General features: G+C 34.3%; 2 protein-coding genes across 3 annotated transcripts in view; one reads left to right on the top strand and one right to left on the bottom strand.

Moving 5' to 3' along the window:
* Nucleotides 1–18613, top strand: part of LOC145690573 (uncharacterized) — a 559182-nt gene extending 540569 nt beyond the window's left edge. For both annotated transcript variants that reach the window (XM_081765597.1, XM_081765598.1), the window contains exon 3: nt 18205–18613. In XM_081765597.1, the coding sequence (XP_081621723.1) occupies nt 18205–18562 (358 nt within the window). In that variant the 3' untranslated portion in view covers nt 18563–18613. The remainder of the gene's footprint in view (nt 1–18204) is intronic.
* On the bottom strand, nt 7759–11523 carry LOC145690572 (uncharacterized). Its single transcript, XM_081765596.1, has 2 exons — nt 10280–11523; nt 7759–10226 (listed from the first exon to the last, which is right to left on the bottom strand). Exon 2 carries the CDS (start codon nt 10034–10036, stop codon nt 7775–7777), a length of 2262 nt encoding a protein of 753 aa, XP_081621722.1. The 5' UTR covers nt 10037–10226; nt 10280–11523; the 3' UTR covers nt 7759–7774.
* Nucleotides 18614–21083: the final 2470 nt, after the last annotated feature.

Here is a 21083-nt window from a genome sequence, read left to right as displayed (position 1 = left end):
ATGCTGTATTTCCACACAAACATTTATTTCGCCCTTCATCTGCTTTTTTCGTTTACCTGAATAATCTACCAGGAAAATATGAAGTGCAGGTTTTAATTGCGGGTGGGAAATTACGGAAGAAATACGTTTCCACGATTCAAAACTAAGAAGGAGCACCGACTCACCTGAATCACACAACGCTTTTAATTGCGTATTCAATATTTTACAATAAATTTCTGCAGTTCGAATATCATTACTATTTTTCATACCTTCAGATATTTCAGTTTCATATTCAGAAATTTCTATTTCACATTGGATAACATTATTAATATTTTTTTACTCAACACTACATATTCTACAGGAAAAGTTGGGGTGAGTGAGATTTCACTATCAAAATTTTGAACATTACCGACACTTTCATTAGCCCTGCCAGAAGCACTCTTTCGGCAGAGCCTTTCTAGTTTAATGGTGTCTGTCTGTTTCGATTATTTGATGGTGAAGCAGGATGAAAGGTATGAGGTTGATTAAAATTTGGAGCTAGAGGTGGTTGGTTACCAAAATGAGGGATTGAGAAAGGTTGAGGCGTATGCTCACCATCACCAATATGCTCTTCATTACTATAATTTACATCCTCCTGACATCCATACGAATTATGAGTACCTTTACTTTCAGAATATTGCTAGAATAAGTATTTTTAATTTTACTCTTATGCTTAGAATTTTGATTTTTACCTTTACTTTGAAAATGCTTTTTGTTTTTCTTTTTAATTTGATCTTGTGGTTGACTCGTTTGTTTTTCGTTGAGTTGATTTTCACACTCATTAACCTGATTTACACGTATTGGTTTCTTGTAAAATGCATAATTTGTTTTAGAATTTTCATTACTCTTTGACAGTGTTTCAAGATTTTGAACAACATTTAAAATAGTTTTAAATCCTGGGATGGCAGCAAGACTAACTGTTTCTGGAAGTAATTAGGCAACAACAGTTTAATTGTGTTCAATATGAATGCCTCACTAACGTTTTTATACAATTCCCGAATACTGTGGTAACGATCAGCTACAAATTGGTAAACTGTACCGTCAACGTTGGGGTCATACCTTTTCGATTGCAGTACAGACTCCCTGTTACAACTTGAGTAGATTCGAACTGTTGTTTGAAAGAGAGTACAAAGTAATTGTACGATTTGAAATCGGGTTAACGAATAATAAACCAAGATTTAGAAGATCCTTGCATCAAAAATTTTAAAATATCTAAATAATTTGTTTCTGGGATTTGCATTAATTTGACTTTTCTCAAATAGTTCTAGAAAATTAGAATCAGTAATGTCACTCTCATGACCTAAGAATTTTTCAAAAGACTCAATATCACTGCGCCTAGCATTCTTAATCTGCACCGGTTCCCTATGATGTGTACGATTACGGTTATTACTTTTAGGTTTTAGTTTAACATTAGCTTCGTAGCCACTGTTAGTGCTCTCACTGCTACTACGACTAGTAGAACTACGAGTTCGGGGAGTACTGGTTACACTATCATATAAAGAATTAGTAATGCTACGAGTGTTACTGACACTACTAGGTCTGGATTCAACGCGCAAATTCAGAATTTGATTCTGGATTAACGACATTTGAGTTCGTAACATTTGCAATTCTTGTCTGAGGTTGCTAATTTCTTTTTTAAACTTCAAAACAGTACTCTGAATTTGAACATACTGTGTTGATTCCTTTTCTCTGTCTCTAGTTAATTCTCCTAAACTACTGCTATAGCGATCTACTGTGTTTTTGAGAAAAAGTAACGATTGATTAATGCGGTCAATTTCCATGCCACTATTATTTACGCTACATTCGTTCAATGTTACCTTTTCCATGCACTCGACCACCTGTGCTTTGTGGGTTTAAATCCTACCTTCAATATCCGCTAGCATACCTTGATTATAACATATCATATTTTCCAGATCTATAATCCTACGATCATGCACTTCAAAGATTTGTTGAAAGTCATGCTTTATTTGTGTGAGAGAACTACTATTTCGGGTTTCAACTTATTGAACCGCTAGTGACGACTCATCCCGCCTTTCTGTCTACTGATCGGAGGTTTGAACTCTTGTTTCACTGAATCGATCATCTACTTCTATTGTGAATTCCCTAAGTTCTCTTCTCACATTTTCAATTTCGGTCTAAATTTCTAATTTAAAAGCCTTGAACTCTGTATTTCTTGAATACCGTTCGTAATCTCTTGGAATGATGCATCGTGTTTTTCATGTAATTCACCTAATTCTGTATTCAAAATATCAACTTGTTTCACTAATTCAACTTGATTGTTTTGCATAAGTTGGTTAGTTTCATTCAGTTCTACAGATAACTTTTTCACCGCTTCAAGCAGTGTTTCTATTTTATTTGTATCTGCCATAGTAAATCACACACACTATGGCAGACTTAAATCACACACACACATAATATACACTAAATTATGGTATCGAATATACACTAACAAAATACAACACTTCACCTTCTCTCAGAGAAACAAAGGTCCATGGGAAGGGACGCCATTCTATGAGTGTATCAGGGTTCAATTACCGTGTGTCCCTGTTCGGGATAGCCATTCTATGAGTGTGCTAGGGTTTAATTTTAGTATGTTTTTGATTTGGATTAACCATTTTATGACTATGCCGGGTTTATGTCCCTGTCAGGGAACAACATTCAATGAGTATACTGGTTTGGGTTTGATGTCAGGCTATTTATAAAGACTTGGGTTTGGCTTCGAGTACCCACCGTTCCTGACGAGATTACTCGGTACGATTGCATTTGGACTTAAAATTTCGATAACAAATCGTCCCAAGTAGCACTGGTTTGGGTAATACACATGTCTTATGCAGCCAAAAGAGGAGAATCTAACCAATATTAATAAAATTAACTTGAACACGCAGTGGTTGTCTAAGAGATAGGCGTAGTCTTGTCCCATATGACATTATCATTATAGCCTATAAATTAGCATGTAATTATCACACACATTTCAAATTCTTACCTGCATTATTTTGATTCATAGAATATCATATATATATATATATATATATATATATATATATATATTCCAATAACAAACAACAGAACACTTATGATACTTATTAATGACACTACTCAAGTAAATTAGATGATTGATGTTACACTGTTCTTGATACAAAGAAATTATTACGATGATATTGACGATATCGATTTATTATTGATATTTCACTTTTACAGACAACACTCACATTTTACACAATAACCATATATTATGTGGATATTTTACTCGCTGGCCCATGACTACGGTCCACTTTGACGGTCGCGTTACGTTAATTGCTTCGCGTGTAAGTAAAACGAAAGAAACCGATCATGCGAGATAATCCATTTATTGTTCCATAGTGCACAATTTCAAATTTCTTCTCCGTGCTACAGTTTTCACGCTTGAATCACTTGTCCATAGTTTTTTCTCACATTAGACGAGTTAGAAAAGTGTAGAAGAAATTACGATTAGCAGTTATGTTGTGTTTTTTTACATGTTTCTCGTGTGTCTTTTGATTACTACCGACGCACTGCCCGCCTCTCTCACTTAGTTGGCCGGCGACCTCTTCATAACATTTTAAGTATTGGCTGATTAAAATACATTTAATGTTTGATGTATATTCAGATTTAAACTTTAAAACTACACTTTATTTTAAAACATATTGATAATTTTTGTATCTTCATACGTTGGACCACAAGGTTTACAAAATTATTTTGAGTGACAATCGCAAGGAATGACGAGTTGAACTTCTGTGTTTTAAAGTCTTACTGCCCGTCTTTTTTTTCTCAACACTTTTCTGCAGACAAAGAGAGCGGATTGATACAAATGTTACTAAGATATAATTCCCATAAAACTACACCTTACTATTAAATACTTTAACTAGTTAAACACCATTAGGAAAATTATATGTCTATTAATTGAGTAACTAATACGTAAACATGAATAATTCACTGACTATCAATTAATTACTGCTAATTGAACATATTAATACTTTGGACAGCAGACTGCGTAGATGTGAGTGAGGGAACGAGCAAATGCCTTTCCAAATACGGTTTGGCGAGAGGTGCTGAAATGACTTGAGAAGAGAGGCATCTTTTGGGTAGAAAAATTGCATTGTTTCGTTCTTTTGTGAACTTCGACAGGTTAAGTGCTAATTGCAAGAATTCCTTTCGTGAATACGAGAGTTGGTTAAAGAATACACAACTTTACTGTCGCAAGAGTAAGCGACCATGTTTCTCGAACATGCTGCATGTTTATCGTTTTAAATATTAAGCTTCAAATCCTTAGTAAAACTTTGCTGAAACAATAGAGTTTTATTGAATAATAAAAGGAAATCTCTGCTCTCAAACAACATTCAAGTTCTTCATCAATTTTGGTCTGCTAATGTTGATCCTATATATTTGAAACTATTTAACTTGGTATGTTAACATATGTACAATTTAGTTTTACTTTCTCGGAGAATTACCATATATTTAGTATTCTCTGCATATATTTCTAAATTTTATCCTTGAAGACGTTTAATATAATCTCTAAATTTTCTTCCGTCCTCATATTGTGACCTACAGGGTTCGATTCTCGTTGGTCCCTGTTCGGGATAAGCCATTGTTGTGACCCGCGTGGGTCCGTATCTTGTTCGGTACGCCTTTTATTGTGATAGTACTGGGTTCGATCCTCATGTGTGCGTTGCCAGAGTAAAGACTTTAATTGCAATACATAGGTCCTACAGATCCCTAGGTGGGCTCGGACGTCTACCATGGTCCGGGATTCGATCCTTTTCTACTAATATATCTCCTTGAATATGTAATAACAATTGCATCATTCATTTCAGCTTACCATATAGCCACTGGACACACAACTTAGGAGTTCGAACCAGAACGTTTTAGAGAACGAACATAAAATAGATTCTAATTGTACATTTAGCGCTGATGCAATTTATTAATGTGTGTATTACTAAGTTGCATAGGCGCTAATCACTCGTGCTGTAAAGAAAAATGAATTAAGTTGTTCCTTAAAATTAACATATATGAATTTAGATCATGATTATTATTTTGAAAGGATACTCAACTTTTGGATTTTTCTTTTAATTAACATTTGAACTTCATGAGTAAAAATTACATAAGCGGTAGCACTTCACTTTATATAACCAATATCTTAGGCCCATTTAACACGAAAGACGCGGATGTCGCGGTTGACACGAATTATTCGTTACATTTCGTCACATGGTCGATTTTTATTATTCACTAGCACTCTTTACTCACTGTGACACCTGAAGAGAAATTGTTATTGGCGGCTCCAGAGGGTCTGTCCAGAAGGTTGCGGGTTGGTTTCCTCTCATCTTCTTTTTGATGAACAGGTGGTTCTTGTTACTTGCCTACACCATGTCGCTGCAATGATTATTATATTTACTTGCAAGCGAATATTTTGGAATTGTCGATTATCTTCATTATCACGACATTGGCTCCAAAGTTGTGTTTTATACTAACAAAAATCAAACGTTATTTCAAATTGTTTCTTCATTTTAGTTGCGCGCACCATACTCAACGTGGTTGCTTCCCCGTAAGTGTAAGTCAGACTAAAGCACCTTTTCTCTCCGTCTCGTCGTGTTGCTAGGCAAAAGAATCAGTTTGCTACGCAGTTTGGTGATGTCAGAAGCTAAAAATAGCAATGACAGCCCATAGACAGGAATGTTTTGAGACGACTATTATCCATTGTGCTGAATTTTAGCTCCTAATATGGGAAGGAGAGAGGAAGTCTGCGATTTCCGTTGGAGTCGAGACGCACATACATATATGCACATTCGTTTGTTGGCTGAGAGAAAAATTCTTGTGAGCACTTTTATGCGAGGTTCATATGAAAAGTTAAAAATTTCTTCTTAAAAATCGACTGGGCTGAACTGTATGGTTACAAAGGCGCTCGACAGGACGTTTGTTTTTGATCGAAGAGGAAAAACAAACAGAACCCTGCAACACTGATCACTTCACCATTGTCACCAAATTTCATCCATTGGTCTTCAAAGGGTTAACATCACTTAACTCTTCTCGTGACGATGTAACGAAAAATATTTAAAGTCGTTCGGAAGTACGGTAACGAACACGTGGGCCATACGAAACGAAATTCGGATTACGGTTGGGCCATAATTTCAATAAAGTTTATTAATGTTAATGTTAATATTTGTTATTTATGTTAATATGTTTAATATGTTAATATTTGATATTTTAAAATATTTAAGTGCCACAATTTCAAACACATCAAAACATAAACAAAGTTATTGTTATTTTCCTTTAAAATAACATGTTTAATAATTGGAGTAACTAATTACTATCATTGTTTACCATTAAACACAAAATATTATCTTTACAAATATATTTAATAATTATTGTAACCTAAAATGTTTACTAATGTAGTGCCTTGTACTTCTATATATAACATGAATTTATTTTCTTACTATTTTCAAAAAGCATTCATTTTCAATATTTACTCTCATTAAAAACAACTTCTAATATTCTTGAAAACTAACACAATAACTGTATATCTGTTTTCATTTATTATTATTATTAGTAGTAGTAGTATTATTTCAATTATCATTACTACTATGAAACAAACATATAGCACACACATTAAATTCAAGTACGAGCACACATAAATATTTTCATAATATTGGTTACAGTATGAAAAAATTTTACTTAAATCTACAACAATACTAATTTATCATAATATTTTACATTTATTACATTTTGGTTAAAACTTGACCAAGAATGGACTGAACAGTGGATGGTTTGTCACACCATTACACTTTTTAAAGTGTCTGCTCTCCTAAATTTCGAAGATACCTACCCACATTAAAATGTCATTTATCTCCATCCCCGAAGCAAAGTGAAAAGATAGGATATTTGAGTAAAATTCAAAAATAATATAGAGGGGACTAATAAGAAAATTGCCTACTCCGGGCATTACATAATATGAATAACCCATAATTGGAGGGACCTTTGCTTCCATGTCTTCAAGTACTACTTGAAATGTTTTCGTATTCAACGAAAAGATTAATACAGAGTGAATGCAACAATAGTTGCTGACAATTATCATGTAAGTATTCATTTTACTAATCTCACATTTGCGTTTGAATATTGAATCTGTGATTTTTTTTTATTAAACAACGCCCCTTGAAGTTGGGTACAAGTAACTACCATAACTTACCACACCAAAATTCAAGTATCCTCAGCTGATTAGTAATCCCAGAGGCATACTGATTGATTAAAACAAATAAATTGATATTACACATCGTAAGTATACATTATCATTAATGGACGCATGTTTGTTATTTGGAAATCGAGAGATTTAACTCATTAATTTAAAATGTGCTTATTCAAGTTTATTACCAAATGATTTTTCACCAAAATATTTAAATTTGTCATTCAAAACATTTTAATTTTGTAAAATTGCAACACTGTGATGAAATATTTTGTATAAATTTTCTACATCTTCACCATTTAAATTTATTTCTTTTCATTATATTTGATAATTTTCACTACGCAAATGCACTCTTGCACTTCAAAAGAAACACTATATTTTCTAAGATTCAAAAAAAAAAATCAAATTTCGTCGTGAAGGCATTAACGAAAAAAAATATACTATTACAAGTAATTTCGTATTACGTATGATGAAAAAAATATCGATTTTTTTTTTTTGAAATATCAAAACCATTGCAAGTGTCGGTTTCATACAGTACAAGCAGTCCGGCATAACAAAATTGTTCGTTTATCCTACACCTACTCGAGGCTTTTTCAACACAGAAACAATTTTCAAAGGTTTCATCTCCCAATAAACAACTAGCATGAATGGTTTCTCAATATGTATAACTGCTGCATGGCACAAGAAATTGACTAACTTATCACTACTTGAGTTGCAATTACTTTTCTTTTGTGATAATTTTCGATGTGCACCAATTTTACTATATTTAGGTTGAACACTAGATTGCTTTTTTCTTTTCACTAGGTTTTTCCATTTACCTGTATGCTTAGCTTTTGTTATGACGTCACGATCAGCTGATAACACATCACTGACAACAATTGGCGATCGACATTTAATTTTCCTATTACGTTCACTTTCAAATCGCTTGTGCGTAAAAGATTTATTCACCCGATTACCACATTCTTCCTGAAAAGGTTCGTGATATTTGTTTGTAGGTGATGAGTGGTCAGCACCTGACCTATTTACTACGCCATGGATCGCTAAGTTACTAATGTGATTCAATTTTAAACTTCGGTCACTTGTCTGAGCATTGGTGCGACTGTTACATTTATTCCTCAAAAAACATTTACGAACATACTTGGAAAATTTTGAAAAACAATACAGCATGCGTTTAACTCTTTTTAGTTTTCGTCTGACTTTACGTACTTTCTTTTTATATTGCCGGTGCTTTTTGCCATATTGAACCTGTGAACTATATTTTCTTGTCCTTTGACAAACAACATTTCGTAACCCACTAAAATATTCTTGACAGGTTTTTAATTTCTCTTCCCACGTTACTGAGTTATGGTTACTACTATAAGGCCTACAAGACACAAAGCCATTTTTACTTCCTTCTAAATACACAATTTGAATGCAAGTAACTATGCAAAAGATGACATAATTCATTTGTTCTATCTGTATGCTTTTAACTTTCAACTCGCAGCTTAAAGAACTACTCTTCTTTTGACAAATCTCTACAACCCTAACATACACAAAAAATAAACAAGTTTTGTGAAACGGAACGCATTCCAATCTACTGGTTAGCAAGGTGCCATAAAAACAATTTTCCTCTAAGAAATACATTACACTACAAGGTTGCGCATATGGGCTACTTTCATTCCCCTTTTCGACGCAATTTATTATAACTCTAGTAAACCTTTCTGTAGTGACGCACGCATTGCCTCTGTGAATGGCAATTGTCCCTTCACAAAACAAACAAATAGCGGAAACAGCTGGCTGTTCATTCTCACACACAGCTACACTAGACGTGACCAACTCGATGGTTGGTAGGAGTTGCAAAGAAGCAGCTGGGTTGAGCTTGTTATTCTTTTTTCTCTCTGTTTCTTTTCTTTCTAGACTGCTATTCGAGAGAGACAAAACAAATTCTTTGGCTTGGCCTAACTCAATATTAACGTGACTGACAACAGAAATGCTTTCATTTTCTACCTTTAATTCACTGTCAGATATTTCTTCAACCTGTTCAAATTCATTGTCAAGAAATTCAATATTGGCTTGATTTACAACGATAGGAGGTGACTGGGAATTACCACCTGGCAAAATAGTACAACTTTCAACACATTCATTTTTCACTGTTCGTGCGTATGCTTTCTGAGCTACGGGGGCAATGTCCCACAAAGTACCTACGGACTCATATTCAACAAATTCTAAGCTATTTTTAGCAAATTTTCTTTCTAATGGTACAGTTTTCCTTCTACAACTTTCGTAATTTTGAACATTTTCTAACTTATTAACATTTACAGGAGAATCAGCAAACCTAACCCGTTTTTGTGATGTTGTTTTACAGTTTACCTTCTTTTCATCGCTGGAATCCTTATTACAACTAATCTTATGATGTCTTAAGTACTTTTTATATATCCTTTCGGCTACCCTTTCTTTCGCAATACGTACTATCTCTGAAATTTCAAAGTCAATGTTTAACTTACGTTTGATGTCTGACAAAGAAACAGATTTTGATTTATAAACACATTCATTTTTAACTCTACGATAAAGCTCAGATTCGCGTATTTCATGCATTTGAGACACAATTTTATCTTCAACTCCTGCTCTATATTCTATATTGCTTTCTAAGAGAAATTTTGCAGCTTCCTGTTTAGCTCTTTTACGAATTTTGGATACTTCCTGATCTATCTTCAAAGCATTTTCAACATCTCGCAATGTAAATGGTTCTATTCTATATCTAAATTGCATTTCTACCATTACATACTCTCTTTCTTTTAGAAATTTTCGCATTTCCTTCATGACAGGTACCATTTCTCCATTCACATACATGATGACTGATTTACGAAATTCAAACAACAAAATTAAAAAGTACTAAGAAGGCACTACAATTTACCTTGATCAAAAATACAATTAGCGTCACTTTTATGTGGTTTTATCAAACGTTCCAGTACATAAATTACTAGTTTCGATTTAACGGTTCAGGAGTTCTGTCTCTGTTTCGGAGCGCCATTATTGTGACCTACAGGGTTCGATTCTCGTTGGTCCCTGTTCGGGATAAGCCATTGTTGTGACCCGCGTGGGTCCGTATCTTGTTCGGTACGCCTTTTATTGTGATAGTACTGGGTTCGATCCTCATGTGTGCGTTGCCAGAGTAAAGACTTTAATTGCAATACATAGGTCCTACAGATCCCTAGGTGGGCTCGGACGTCTACCATGGTCCGGGATTCGATCCTTTTCTACTAATATATCTCCTTGAATATGTAATAACAATTGCATCATTCATTTCAGCTTACCATATAGCCACTGGACACACAACTTAGGAGTTCGAACCAGAACGTTTTAGAGAACGAACATAAAATAGATTCTAATTGTACATTTAGCGCTGATGCAATTTATTAATGTGTGTATTACTAAGTTGCATAGGCGCTAATCACTCGTGCTGTAAAGAAAAATGAATTAAGTTGTTCCTTAAAGTTAACATATATGAATTTAGATCATGATTATTATTTTGAAAGGATACTCAACTTTTGGATTTTTCTTTTAATTAACATTTGAACTTCATGAGTAAAAATTACATAAGCGGTAGCACTTCACTTTATATAACCAATATCTTAGGCCCATTTAACACGAAAGACGCGGATGTCGCGGTTGACACGAATTATTCGTTACATTTCGTCACATGGTCGATTTTTATTATTCACTAGCACTCTTTACTCACTGTGACACCTGAAGAGAAATTGTTATTGGCGGCTCCAGAGGGTCTGTCCAGAAGGTTGCGGGTTGGTTTCCTCTCATCTTCTTTTTGATGAACAGGTGGTTCTTGTTACTTGCCTACACCATGTCGCTGCAATGATTATTATATTTACTTGCAAGCGAATATTTTGGAATTGTCGATTATCTTCATTATCACGACATTGGCTCCAAAGTTGTGTTTTATACTAACAAAAATCAAACGTTATTTCAAATTGTTTCTTCATTTTAGTTGCGCGCACCATACTCAACGTGGTTGCTTCCCCGTAAGTGTAAGTCAGACTAAAGCACCTTTTCTCTCCGTCTCGTCGTGTTGCTAGGCAAAAGAATCAGTTTGCTACGCAGTTTGGTGATGTCAGAAGCTAAAAATAGCAATGACAGCCCATAGACAGGAATGTTTTGAGACGACTATTATCCATTGTGCTGAATTTTAGCTCCTAATATGGGAAGGAGAGAGGAAGTCTGCGATTTCCGTTGGAGTCGAGACGCACATACATATATGCACATTCGTTTGTTGGCTGAGAGAAAAATTCTTGTGAGCACTTTTATGCGAGGTTCATATGAAAAGTTAAAAATTTCTTCTTAAAAATTGACTGGGCTGAACTGTATGGTTACAATATCACTCACTGCTGAATAGACGCCACCAGTTTACTTGACCTGATGAATGCCATTCAGTTCTAGGCTCTGGTTGCCATCTTAATTTTCTTTATAGCGTATTGAAGAACAAAATTAGATAATAATATTGACAACACATCTTCGTACTTTACACCATTCTGTTCACGAAAGCTGGTGGACATGGACCCCTACTCCCACTACCTAGATACTTTACTTTGGGTTTCATTTAGTCGTTATTAATCTGAAAAGCTTTTTCGAAATACGAAATTCGTTAAGACTGTTTACACTCACGGAATATATTACTAGCTTATTCCCGAAATAAATACCTGTAGCTTCGATTCTGGTAACGGTAAAGGTGGTCTTATTTTTATTTTCTTTTATCAACATAAAGCTGGTCTTATTAAAAGGCTATGCAAGTTATATGTTGGGTTTATTCTTAAATATAAAAAAGTAATATCATGCTTAAAGTACCAATATTTACCTCTCTTCGATAACTTAGGAAGTTGCCAATTTCTCGATGTCAAATATTAATGAGGAAGTCGAAGTAGACGTTCTAAGGAAAACTTGATGATAAATTGCGCGCTAGATTGCTTCTGAGTCCACAGTAGTCAATGTTTAATGGTCTCTATAGAGTATTGGTTTAAGCGTTAGATTTGTAATTTATATATTCTTTATCCAATGCAGGCGGTGCAACATTCTTTTAGTTTTTCACTGTTACTAAGGAATTTAAAGTGAATGTGTACTCCTGAACGATGAGCCCTATAAATTAACTTGAAACATGATGATCATCGTAGATTTATACCCACATACAAAATTTTCATGAAAACTTCGAGTCTTTTCCTAATGTGAAATTATTATAAATATTAACTGTGGAATATTATTATTTGTTTTTAAACTTTGTTTTATATATAACATAGGGAAATTGTAAAATAAAGGGGAAAATTGTCAATCAAAATATGAGAACAGCATACTTCTTTGAAACTCTTCCTATTTAAGCCTGGAAATGAGCCCTAGTAAGAGACTATGAGACTGGTTGAGACTTGTTGTAGCAACGGTGGAAATTTGTCGTTCATACAAAACAATACATTATTTGGCTTGCGAGTTAAAGATTATAAGTAAAATTTCTCCGGATTATTACTATCGCCATATATTTCGCTGTCATTATCTAAAGAATATACATTATGAATAATTTACTACATAGTAAGCGTTTAATAACTGGCTCACTTGCGCTTAAGTACTGCATTGATCTCACTGAGATAACTATTTTATTCAAGAAACTTGTAAGAAGCACTTTACCCCTCTCCGCGCGTCATTCCCTAATCGTCTCTTCACCTTTGTATGTACTCACCATGTTTTTGTTTTGCTTTTCCTCCAAGTTTTGCTTCTCCTCCTCTTTGAAACACGTTTGTCTCGGCCTTTCTCTCAAGCTGCTGCAAGCTAATGTATGTCCAGTGTGTCCATTCAACCATGCTACTTCTCATACAAATTTCTTCATGCCTCCAGTTTGCCGTGAGAATATTTTTTTCTAACTAATTACCCAAAACTGATTCTGTGCTTTTTCTGTCACTACGTGACCATGGGCTTACGAGTTCTGACCAGTAATTAAAATTATTCTAAACGTTAGATCATGTTATTTATGTCCACCGACATAGAAAAATCCTAAAACTATTACTTTTGTTATAAAATAAACTCCCGAGATTCTCACAGATGTGAACGTAATATTCCCAAGTGTTTAACATTTGCAATATTTCCTCGTGATTACTCTAGCACTTTATTCAGCTCATTTTACGCTTGCCTGAATCGAGTCTAGTGTTGTAAAATTTCTGGAAATTTTGAACCTGTTGGTAAAAAATCGTTTTTCCGGTCCAGAAAAATTGGGGAAAAATCATATTTGTAGTACGTTAATTTTACTAGTAATGGAACCGTTTCTTGTTTATCGAGCGCGAGAAGAATGTAAGTTTAAAAAGTTCAATATTGCAAATATTAAAAAAAAAAAAAAAACTCGAAAATAAACTGTTGCATTTATTCTTGAAAATAATAGTCTACACTCATTTCCGTCATTCTGTTTTTAGACGTGTATTGGTGGATATGCATTAATTAGAGAACTTTTATAGTTGCATACAAGCATACCACCATGAAGTTATCTATTGCAACAAATATCTCTTGAATGAAAGTGAGTTCTTAATATGTGCTGTTTGATCTGGTGAGGCTTTGTTAATTTTAACCAAATTGCTTCTTAAATGAAACAGCAGTAGGTAAATTTCATTAATACTCATGAACTAAAACACATGACTATTATTTAATACTGCAATATTTACTTTCGTATAAACTTTATGTACAAAATCCTGTATGTAAACAAATACCTGTTTTCTATTACGACAAATTATCTATACGTATCTAAATGAAAGTAACTATGTTTGTAACTTAAAAACTCTTGAACCACATGGCCGACTTCTATAAAATTTTCAACATAGATGAGGTTCGGGATGGTTTCCAACATTACACTTTAAAGGTGCAACTTGAGGGGTGGAGAGGCGGAAGATATGTCGAAAATTACCGATATTAGAGTCGAATCCATAATTTTCCGGTAGCTGAGAGGAACAGTGACACTTCCGGTGCCGTTTAAATCCTAATTCAGCCCCTCAAATTGCAGAAGGGGGATATATATAAAAGTATTGACATGGCCGATATTAGTGTCGAATCCATAGTTTTCGGGGTTGCTGAGATGAACAGTGACACTTCCGGTCGTTTAAATCCAAACTCAGCCCCGGAACTTGGGGGAACGGAAAGAGGAAAGTACATAAAAGTGGTGAAAATGGCCGCTATTAGTGTCGAATCATTGTTTTCAGGGTCGCTGAGATGAACAGAATATGCCGTTCCAATCCAAATCCAGCCCTATTAATACTCCTATGGTGAGATAACAATATTTGAAAATGACCGATATTGGTGTCCAATTGATAGTTTTAGGGGTCCAAAAGTTGATTGGGCAGTTTTAGGGCCCTTTATGTCCCAAATGAAACGTATTCTTCCCCTGCGAAGAATGAGTGTTCTGCTAGTCTTAATAATAAGTATATTTCTCACTGCTCAAATTTACTGATGTGTCTGTAACGTGTGTGTATGGGTATGTTTGTATGTGTCAATAAGATCATCTCCCTTTTTGAGTTATTAAAAATATATACAAATAATAAAGAGGGATTCTACCAGAAATCAGGAAACAAAAAGGAAAATTAAAACCTGTTGCTTTAAATGTTTTTCCTCTTACCGAAGGTGATTTTTTTAAAACTCACGAATTTCCTTTGGGTCTAAAATTTCTAACTGAAATCTGTTTTCATGCGATTTGTAGCAAATTATCAAGGAAGAATGGGGGATTTATGAGACTATGTTTACCGGATTACATTTATCCAGGGTAATATTGGCCATGCCTCAAGAAAAACAGGAAACATTCGCCAGTGTACCTTGCAATTAGAATGAGGTGCGGTGCAATGTGGAGACTTGAGTTTTCTTCATTTCTTTTTGACAGTTGCCATCACTTTCAGTCCCGGAAAAAAATATCTGTTATACCTAAAGGTATAACAAAGTTTTTAACCAAAAAATCAGCGACGTGTCCCTCCCAAAAAAATTTTTCTACATTTTTTGAAATTTTCAACACGCAAAAAAAAATAAAGAAAATACACATCGATGGTTTTGAAAAAAAAATGCACATTTATGCCTAGACAGCATCTACAATCTGTGAAACTTTAAAACTTTTCGACCACCCCCCACCAAAATTTAAAAGTATCCAATTTTGAGCATGTATGATACGATAATTTGGTAAGGGGAGGGGGTAATCTTTTTTACGTAGTTTTAGGTCAAGGTAACCTTTTGGGTCAATAGCGATCCAATTTGGATCAAGGGCCGATTTCACTACCTTACTAGGAAAGACCCTTTGGGTTGTCCATCTCGTTCCCTTTAGTGTGTAAAAGTTTCCAATAATTTAAATTTCGGAATCTTTGACCTATTTTATCCTCTTTGATGAGGCTTACATGGTTATGTTGACTACAAGGATACATTTCCTTATATAAGACATGATTATGTTAGCACATACCTCTTAAATTTTGGGGTGGGTACATACGATTAATCCTTATATTATCGATTGTAAAGAAAACAAAACCTGGTAGATGTTCTCTAGGAGTTATACAGTGAAACCTGTGTATGTTGGCAGCCATCGGTTCCATTCATAGGTGGCCAACTTAGACAAGTGGTCAACTTATAGAAAATGAACGTCATTGGCCTATTTTTAGAATAGGGTTTTCGTATTATTTGATTGTAAAATTTTAATAAGCAATGACACAACACCTACACTTAAATATTGTATATAGAATAATCATAACAATATACAGTACTAGAAAAATTACTACAGTATTTTTAATATATGTACATGTCTATCTTTTCTTGAAAACTAGTATGGTACACTGAATTATTGGGATTCAAAACACAATAGCACAAACAACCATAAAATTGAAACATATGTGCGCAGTTTATTGACACTGACATTGTAGCACACTAAGTTATTCAGATTAAAAACAAGAAAAGCAAAAATTATAAATTGAACAATGTATATGTAGTTTATATGATCTTTTCAGTTGTTAGTGTTCTTTTTCTATTGCATGTTCCGTATTTTTGTTTACTTTCTTTTCATATTGGATAAAATCTAATGTGCTTCAATTCTATTGTATATACGAAACATATAATTTGTAAACTCATTCTAGAAGTATTTCCTTTATTCTTTCTGGTTTCTTAATGACCTACAAGTGCTTCCTCGGAGCAAAAGATGTTTTGAGAAAATCTTTTTGGGAAATTTATATCTCAAAACCTCCGCTACCTTTTGACTAGCCGTCATATGCCAATAACTGACAATTGAGATAGTTAGCTTTTAACGTTGAGAACTTTCCTCAATTACTAAAGTTTTCCACTTATGAAAGGAGCCGATATTGCTGATAGTTTTACCAAAACAGACAGGATAAACAAACATGCACAACCATTTCCTGAATCCCTGTTCGTACTTTTTCTTATTCACATCTTCATTCACCACTCCTTTATCAGGGTAGTGTACTGACTATTGACCTTCAAGAACAAATACAGAACATCTGTCTTTCGTATGGGAATACGAAAAAGTTAATAAAAATAACAAAACGGTATTTTGCGTGGTCAAGATACGCAGGTAAATTTATCATTATCATCACAGGATAAACATTGCTTCAATGCGGCCAACTTCCAAGATGGACAGGTGGCCAACTTATAGAGTAATAAGTAACGAATCTCTTCTGGGTAAATGGAGGTTCAACACGAACCAGGCCAAGATGAGCTGGTAGCGAACTTAGAGAGGTGGCCAAGTTGAAAGGTTTTACTGTATATACTCTTGTAAATTTTGATTGACACATTTTGTCCGTTATAATGGTTTTAAATTAACAGACATTTTAAATCTGGAAGTTTTAATCTAATTTATCCTCTTTGATAATGATGTGTCTCATTATATGGTTATATGGATGAGTAGATGTAACTACATCTAATACTTTTATAAAACGATTGTACATTGTTTTGTAACAAAATTTCGGAGAGACACATAGGACCTCCTTTCAAAATTTGGGAATTATCAAAAGAATTAAATTTGTAAGTTACTCTAGGACAAGAATTTATAACTTCACAAATATGAGTGGTTCTGCTTAACCCTTCTCTGGGTAAAAATAATGCCAAAAATAAGTACTAATACGTGTTCGCCACATGATCGGTTATTTGACTTAATTTATCTCCTTTCATGATTTTTTAGTACAACATATGGTTGAATATACAGGTATGAAACACAGGTACCTCTTTCACGAAACGCAGGTACGTTGAAATTGGTAGAATGGTCTATTTTTAAATTTAGGGATTGTGACAAAACAATATTTGTTGCTTGTTTTCTATAAGTGTATTTTTATAAGGTTTTTCCAACTTATTCTATGGTTAAAAATGTTTGTTGCTTGTTTTCTATGAGTGTATTTTTCTATAAGGTTTTTCCAACTTATTCTATGGTTAAAAATTGTCAATTTGGAGGTCAATATGTATTCTCTTTGATGAGGCTTTAACGAGATACGAAATAATTAACGAGATTGTAACGGGGAGTTTCCCATTGGATACGAGATGTTAGATAGTGCTCCACAGAAGTTAAGCAAGTTTGTTCAAACAAAAAAGACAACTGCCTTTAACTAAACGTATTTGAATAAGCTAAGGTTTACAAACTAAGCTTATTTCAATAATTCACCCTTGGTTATACTTATCTTCCCCAATTGAAAATCAACACATTGGAAATCGTAGGCAATTATCTTAAAGGAATAAGACACAAAGACGGATATACACAACTGGAAAATTCGAATTGCTTCCTTGTTAGGAGGGAAATCAGGTATCGACATTAGTAGGAAGGAGAAAAATACAGGATAATGCTTAAAAGTAATGAAATTATATGATTCTAAAGAACATTAGCGATAAGGTGGTAACATCAGTTAGAAACGTAAAGTTTCTGAAAATATAAAAATGCGTTATGAATAACTATTTCATCTGAACATACTCATTATTCAATCAATCACAAAACTAATATTTTGTCTTTGTCTTTCCAGAATTAAAATGAAGAACAAAGAATGGACCTTGTTGCTGCTGAGTAGTATAATGATGATGACATCACTTGGGACAGCCTTACCTACTCAACTGCTTGGCAGACAACTGCTCTCATGGACACTAAGAAGTCAAGTACAATGCCCAATACATTTTCAAGAAATCAAATCAGAGACACCAGATCCAAATATTGTACATCCTGTGCTAGTGAAAAGGGCATTTTCTATCCTTGCAAGATGGCGACCTTTTCAGGCTTATAGCTACGTGATATCAGATAATGATTTTATTTCAGCTGAAACAAGAGGATATTCTCGTGGACTTCGACCTAAAGGAACCCCACTGCGATGGGGTAAAAGGCGTTAAAAATCCAAAATTCCTTTTGTAATTGAAATTCTGTAAAGCAACACTCAATAAAAAAATTACGTAAATTAGGTATTATCACTTCTAACACTGATTTATAAGACAAAAATATAAAATGTAACTTGGGCTACAATAAAATTACGTGACAGCAATACCGGATATTTTCCAAACGGACAGCATTGCTTACCATCACACTACAACTCTACAACTTTCAGCGTTTCATTTTTTTCTTTCAGAAAATATTACTTCAGAAAAGTACTCATAATAATAATAACCATATTTTCGCGTTTATGAGCTGACATAGTACCTTGAATTCTACGATTAAACAACAATTGTGCGTAAAATAATTTCAATAGAAGTTGTGACTAATCAGACTTAAAACAGGTTTCCCAGCCCTATATAAACACCTAAAGGTACATAAACATCAGAATAATTTCAAATATACACAAATCAGCATTAGAGTACAGCTATATTGTAGAATTGCAAATGAGCAAAATACTTCAATGCAATCGTTTTCCCTGAGGTTTGTCATGACAAATCACTTTATTTAAGCTCGAAATATATTCAAGTTTCAGACCACAGCAACTCCCAATTTTTTAAAGTTCAACTTAGGGAATAACTTATATTAGTGACCATAAAAATTCGTATACGAGGGACGATACGAAAGGTCGTGGCCTGACAAGGAAAAAGCAATTATTTTATGTTTGTATAAATTAGCTGAGTAGCTATATTTGTTAGAAGTCCCTATGTAAAATTTCATTTCTCTATTCTTTCAAGTGAGGAATTTATAAGGCGTTAACTCGGTGAAAGTAATAGAAATTTATGACATGTAGAAAAGCGAGCATCGAGCTGCCATTAATTACCTGCACAAAAAGGGCTTAACACCACAAAAATGTCATATGGACATGGTAGAGACACTAGGAGGTATTCTATGGTAAAAAAAAATGGGTATGTGGTTCGGATTCCACGTTAATCAGTAGGTCTACGTCTCTTATAGCCTCGCTGCTGAACGGGACGTCAAACTCAATTCAATAAACCAGAAATACAAGTTGTTGAGCAAAGCAACGTTTTATAATAAATGTGTAACAGTTTCGCCAACTAATTAAACATACTGGCTTTATCCGACACCGTAAAAACAGGAGAGACTTGCATCTAAACACACCATTATCCCGAAAATGGATCTCATCACTGATTGCTGACAAAACCGGATTCAGTCAATCATAAAAATTGACAAAAGTAAAATTAAACACCATAAATCCCTTTCTCTCTGCGGTTTGGCAGAGAAACAAAGCTACAAATTAAGTTTTTCCAATAACCTGGTCCACTGTTTGTCAATTTTTAGTCCTACATTCCAATTCATAACACAGTTTTATTCTTTATCAATGAATCTGGCGTCCTTCCAGCCTCGTATTAAAGTCCCTTGTTCCAGTACTAACCTCAAGCTCACACAATTAATATCATGTCCAGTATTCCTCACGTGCTTATAAACGGCATTTTCTTCTCTTTCCATTCTTACATCATCTTTGAATTGTGTTATCCTTTCTTTGAGCTTTCTTCCGTTTCACCAAAATAACAACTTTTACATTCATTACGCTTTATTCTGTACGCCACTCCTCTTCTTTCCAACAGATCCTTTCGGCTTCATTGGAAAAACTTAATTTGTAGCTTATTTTTCTGCGGACCGGGGAGGAATGGGGATTTATGGTGTTTAGTTTCAATATTGTTAACTTTCGTTCTGATTGGATGAATCCATTTTGATCAGCCAATCAGCAATCAAAACCATTTTTCGGCATCCAGTTGTATTTAGATGCAATCTCCCTTGTTTCTACAGTGTCTGATGAAGCTAATATGTCTAGTTAGATGGCGAAACTGCTACAAATTTACTATTTTTAAATAAACGTTGCTTTGCTCAGTTATTTGTATTTCTAGTTTAATTTATTTAAGATAGTAAAGCTAGTATGAACAGGTTAGTTATTGGATTGACACCGGTGCTGACAAGGAGAATTGGCATGGAAGGACAGAAGGAGGATTGAAATATCTAAGAGACAAGTGTGGTTCCTTAGGAAGTGCCTAATGGAGAAGTGTACACCTAGGGGTAAAGAATTCAAAAGAAAGGTGTGGAGTGTAATACGCAGAAATTTAAGGACTTGGTTAGAAAGATGGTGAATGAATTCATATGAATGAAATTCGTGTCAGGGAACATTTTCTGAAGAAGACTGAAGAAGTGAAGGCTGTGTTGGGAGACAGAATACAAGACGGCTTGCTTATATTTACTAGGGGCTGATATTTAGCTGACATCAAGCATTACCAAGTAGGTACTTTATAGGTGGGAGATGTGTTTCTACTTAAAGGTATGTAATAGACTTTAAAAAAAGGAAGGTTCGTAGGGTGGCGCAAGGAGTTTGAACAGGATCTGGACAGGAAAAGTGGTGGTGGCTGGTGACGTATTAGTGTCAGGGGAAGAAAAGAAGTTGTTAAGCTTATAAGGGACATCATCCAAATGAACGGCTCCGATTTCAATGAT

This window comes from Thermobia domestica, chromosome 7, assembly GCF_964235325.1.
Source record: "Thermobia domestica chromosome 7, izTheDome1.hap1.1, whole genome shotgun sequence".
NCBI lineage: Eukaryota > Metazoa > Arthropoda > Insecta > Zygentoma > Lepismatidae > Thermobia > Thermobia domestica.
Note: the sequence above shows the minus strand (reverse complement) of the source record. Positions and strands in the feature narration are given on the sequence as shown.

Excerpts from the sequence above, each read along its gene's own strand:
- LOC145690572 (XM_081765596.1), bottom strand. The coding sequence starts at position 10,036 with ATGTATGTGAATGGAGAAATGGTACCTGTCATGAAGGAAATGCGAAAA.